The sequence below is a fragment of the Chrysochloris asiatica genome, unplaced genomic scaffold, assembly GCF_000296735.1.
Source record: "Chrysochloris asiatica unplaced genomic scaffold, ChrAsi1.0 scaffold00136, whole genome shotgun sequence".
In the NCBI taxonomy this organism is placed as follows: domain Eukaryota; kingdom Metazoa; phylum Chordata; class Mammalia; order Afrosoricida; family Chrysochloridae; genus Chrysochloris; species Chrysochloris asiatica.
In genome coordinates, this window is record NW_006408654.1 from 9,430,744 (window position 1) to 9,436,101 (window position 5,358).

Here is a 5,358-nt window from a genome sequence, read left to right on the forward strand (position 1 = left end):
AATGGGCTCAAGTGTGGCAACAATTGTGAGCTTGGCCCAGGGTTGGGCAGTGTTTCATTCTGTTGTGCACAGGGTCGCTATGAGTCGGTACCAACTCGATGGCACCTAACAACAACCATGGTCACCCATGGTGGACAGTTTCAGCAGAGCTTCCAGACTAACACAGACTAGGGAGATGGAGAAGCCACTGATAATGTTATAAATAAAGCAGAGCATTGTCTGATAATAGTGCTGGAAGATGAGCTCCTCAGGTTGCAAGGCACTCACAATAGGACCTGGGAAATGCTGCTCCTCAAAGTATAATTGACCTTAATGACTTGGCTGGAGTTAAGCTTTCAGGACCGTAAGTTGCTGATTTGTCACAACTCAAAATGAGAGGAAACAACTGAAAACATCTATTAATCATCAGAAATTGGAATGTACAAAATATGAATCTAGGAAAATTGAAGGTCTTCAAAAATTAAATAGGATATAAAAAGATTAATATCTCAAGCAATAGTGATCTGAAATGGACTGGTACTGGTCATTCTGAACTGGACAATCATGTGGTTTACTATGCTGAAAATGATAAAATAAAGAGGAATGGTGTCACATTCATCATCATAAAGAACTCTTGAAGATCAATCTTGAAAGGCAATGCTTCCTGGGACAGGATAATATGCACCTACAAGGAAAACCAGTTAATACCACTATTATTCAAATGTAAACTTCAACCACTAAAACCAGTGATGATGAAATTGAAGAATTCTACCACTTCATTTTGAAATTGATCAAACATGTAATCGAGATGCATTGATAATTACTAGTGATAAGAATCTGAAATTTGGAAGCAAACAGAAGAATCAGTAGTTAGGATATATGGCCTTAGAGATAGAAATGATGCTGGAGATTGCATGATGGAATTTTGCATGACTACCAACTTCTTCACTGCAAATATCTTTTTCAACAACATAAAAGGTGGGCTTAACTGGAGGGAATGCACAGAAATCAATCTAGTTGACTACTTATGTGGGAAGAAACACTGGTGAAGAGCCATATCATCAGCTAAAACAAGGTCATGGGCCAATGTGGAACAGACCACTAATTGCTCATATTCAAGTTCAGGTTGGAGATGAAGAAAATTAAGACAAGTCAGGAATATGTACTTGAATATGTTGTTGTTGTTTTGTGCCATGGAGTCGGTTCCGACTCATAGCGACCCTGTACAGGGTTTCCGAGGCTGTAAATCTTTACTGGAGCAAAAAGCCTCATCCTTTTCCCATGGAACAGCTGGTAGTTTTGAATTGCTGACCTTAAGGTTCGCAGCCTGATTCGTAACCACTATGCTACCAGAGCTCCTTGAATATACCCCACCTGAATTCCAAGACAATTTTTAAAACAGATATGATGCATTAGATACCAATGACTGAAGACCATAAGAGTTGTGGAATGACATCAAGAACATTATTCATAAAGAAAGCAAAGGTCACTAAAAAGACAGGAAAGAAAGAAAAGACGAAAATGGATACTAGACGGGTATCCTCTGAAACTTGTTCCTGTACATAGAAAAGCTAAAGCAACTATAAGAAATGAGGAAGTGAAAGAGCTGACCAGAAATTTTCAAACGTTAAATCAAAAGACAAAACAAAGTATTATAATGAAATGTGCAAAGTCCTGGTAATAGAAAGTCAAAAAAGAAGAACATGTTCAGCATTATTCAAGTTGAAAAAAAATCTGAAGAAATAATTTAAACCTCAGGTTGCAATATTAAAGGTTGCAAAATTAAATATAAAAATATTTAATGATACAAGAAGCATCAAATAAAGATGGAAAAAATACAGAGTCACTGTACTAAAAGTAATTAATTGATGCTTAACCTTTCAAGAGTTACCATATAATAAAGAACTAATGGTACTGAAGGAAGAGACCAAGCTGCACTGAAAGCACTGGCGAAAAATTCAGGGTCCAGGAATCAACAGACTACAAACTGAAAGGTTTCAAACAAACTGATGGAGCACTGAGAACGCTAGCACTTCCATGCTAAGAATTCTGGAAGGCAGCTACCTGGCTAATCGATTGAAGAGATACATGTTTGTGCCATTCCAAAAAGAGGGGATCCAATGGAATGGGGGAAACCACACAATATCATTAATATCACATATAAGTAACTTGTTGCTTGAGATAAATAAAAAATGGTTGTAACAATATATCGACAGGGAACTGCCAGAAATTCAAGTCAGATTCAGAAGAGAACCAGGAACAAATATCATTGCTGACATGAGACTGATAATTGGCTAAAAGAAGAGAATACCAGAAAGATGTTTACTCATGCTTTAGTTACTATGCAAAGGTATTTGACTGTGTGGATCATAATAAGTTATGGATAGCATTGCAAAGAATGGGTATTCTGAATCTTTGATTGTGCTTATGAGGAACCTGTACATAGACAAACAGGCAGTTGTTAAAAGTGAACAAGGGAATACTGAATAGTTTAATTTCAAGAAAAGTGAGCAGCAGGCTTCTATCTTTTCACCATACTTATTCAATCTGTGTGCTGAGCAAATAAACCAAGATGTTGGATTACATGAAGAAATATATGGCATCAAGATGAAAGAAATCCAAACTAAAATCTCCCTCTGCCTGAATGTACATCTTTCCCCATTCTGCTTGGATCTCTGACTCAATCTTTTTTCAATAGTCTCTTTTATGCTTAATACTTTATAGAACACATACTTCATCCACTCAATGGTTTTAAATCTATTTGCAGAATTGTGCAATCATCACCACAATTAATTTTATAACATTTTCATCAATTGCAAAAAAAGAAACCCTATGACCCTTAATATTGACTCAGGACCTCACTTAAATGCCACCTGATTTCTGCTAACAGATTTATTAGTTCCAGTTTCTTAAGTCCTATGGAACTTTGCCTATGATTATTAAGGCTTTTGACATGAAATTATATCTTTAATGATACAAGCATGTCTTGATTATCTTTGAATTTTTTATACCCAATACAGAAAAATCTGGAGACCACATCTTATCCCACAAATCCCACAAGACTCAAACCTTTGATACCTCTAAGCTCATGTCTTTTCATGTACCCCATTCCATCCATCTGGTCTCCTTGTTTCTCCTAGAACACTTAGGCTTTGCTCTTATAGTTTCTCTGTCTAGAATCTTCTTCCCCATGACAGTCACAATGTATATTACTTAATGCTGCCTCATTTCATCATTAAGGCATTATATTATTATGTGTATTTTGTTCACAGCACTTCTGACATGTATTAAACAATTGATGAATATTGAATGAATAAAAATAAATGTTTCTATATAAGTAAAATTTCTCCTAGATATGTCAATTTCAGTGTTTCTTTTGACAACATTATGAATTTTAGCACCAGTTCTACTGGGAAAATGTGATACATTAAATAGTTATTTGAGTCTGATTAAACCCTATGAAACTCAGTTATTCAGTGAATGATGGATCATGCTCAATTCAACCTTAAATTTCCTATAACTTTTAAAAAGGGTTTCCATGTGAAAAGTACTTAACTCAATAAATATTTAGTGGGAAAAAAAAAGATTAAAGGAAGACTCAAGAACAATTTACAATATGCAGATGACATAACCTTGCTTGTTAGAAGTGAAGAGGACTTACAAAGCTTACTGATGAATATAAAAAGTTACAGTTTTTAGCACCAAAATGTAAAGAAAACAGAAATCCTTCCAAGGGACTAAGAAATAGCATCATGGTAAACGGAGGAAAGACTGAAGTTGTCAAAAACTTCATTTTGCTTGAATCCACAATCAACACTCATGGAAGCAGCAGTCAAAAAAATCAAACAACTCACTGCAATAAGCAAATCTACTACAAGAGTGTTAAAGAGCAAAGACATAAGTTTGAGGATTAAGGTAAGTCTGTGCCATGCCATGCTATGCTATTTTCAATTATTCCATATGTATGTGAAAGTTGGACAATGTATAAGGAAAATCACAGAAGAACCAATGCGTTTGAATTATGGTGTTGGTGAAGAATATTCAAAGTACCATACATAGACTGTCAGAAGAATAAACAGGCCAGTCTCTGAAAAAGTACTGCTAGAATATACCTTAAAAGCAAAATTGGCAAGATTTCTTCTTATACACTGGACATATTTTCAAGAGGAGCCAGTTTTGGGGAAGGACATCATGCTTGGTAAAGAGGAGGGTCGGTGAAAATGTGGAAGATCTCAGTGAAATGGACTGACACAGTGCCAGCAATAATGGGTTAGAATATAACAATTGTGAAGATGGCATAAGACCAGGCAGTGTTTTGTTCTGTTGTGCTTAGGGTCACTGTGAGCTGAAACTGACTCAATAGAACCTAACAAGAGCAACAACACCACAACCTTCTTATCATTCAAGACCCTTCATCTCCATTTCTCTTCATCTCTCCTGCCATTAATCCCATTCATGATCTACTCCAGTCATACCATGACCTGGCATTTTGGAACTAGTTGCCCTTTCTGCAACACACCATCCTTTTTCCAGCCACCCCCCTTTTCATAAATTGGAAAATACCATTATCATGCTGGCAAAACTTGATTTCCTTGGTTATGGCTTCTCTCACTCCTCTGGCAAAATCAGTGATGGTCGTTTTTGCTTCTAAAGTTCATATGAACAAAAGAGAGCACAGGGAAAGCCTCATTCTTTGCACAATTTTCTTCTTCAGTAACTCATAACTTCTTTGATGATAGGAATCTATTCTACCTGACATCCAAACAGTTATTGACATCCAACAAGTGCTCCATACTTATTTATGGAGATCATGAATTCAAAAAGAAACCATAAACATTAGTATGGTTTTCCTGGAGAGGAAGAAGATTCGGCATATCTAGCCTACCTGGAGCAAAATGGGAATTGTAGTCTGGAGGGGCATCAGGTCTTGGGTCTTGCAACATTTTTTGATTTTCCATTCCACTAGCTGGTTGTTCAGGAACTGTGGGGACTGCACCTTTGGAGAGAGAGGAAACACGATTTTCAAAGAGAATAATAGCATAACTAAATGTATTTATTTATTTATGGTAAAAATCAGTGAATGCAACCAACTGAAATAAACTATTTTATTTCTTATAAAAATGCATAACATAGTATGCATCATATATTAGACATTACATTTTTATTTAAAAGGGAAAGGTGGCTATCTAAAATGAGGGGGCAATAAAGGCACAAAGTGACTGGCTTACAAGATTTCAAGAGGGAGCTTAGTTTAAGAGTGTGGGGGTAAAGAAAGAGTCCCTACTGAATAGCTATCATCTTGTCTAGATGGGTCTGGTGAAAGGAGATGGGGATAAGATTCATAAGATTCAATAGTGAATAACTGTTATCATGACTAAT

At 36.1% G+C, this 5,358-nt stretch overlaps 1 protein-coding gene across 1 annotated transcript in view; it reads right to left on the minus strand.

The window, feature by feature from the left end:
• Nucleotides 1–5,358, minus strand: part of PLSCR4 (phospholipid scramblase 4) — a 31,807-nt gene that overhangs the window by 24,344 nt on the left and 2,105 nt on the right. Inside the window, exon 2 of the mRNA XM_006869875.1 lies at nt 4,865–4,975. Within this exon, the coding sequence (XP_006869937.1) occupies nt 4,865–4,975 (111 nt within the window). The remainder of the gene's footprint in view (nt 1–4,864; nt 4,976–5,358) is intronic.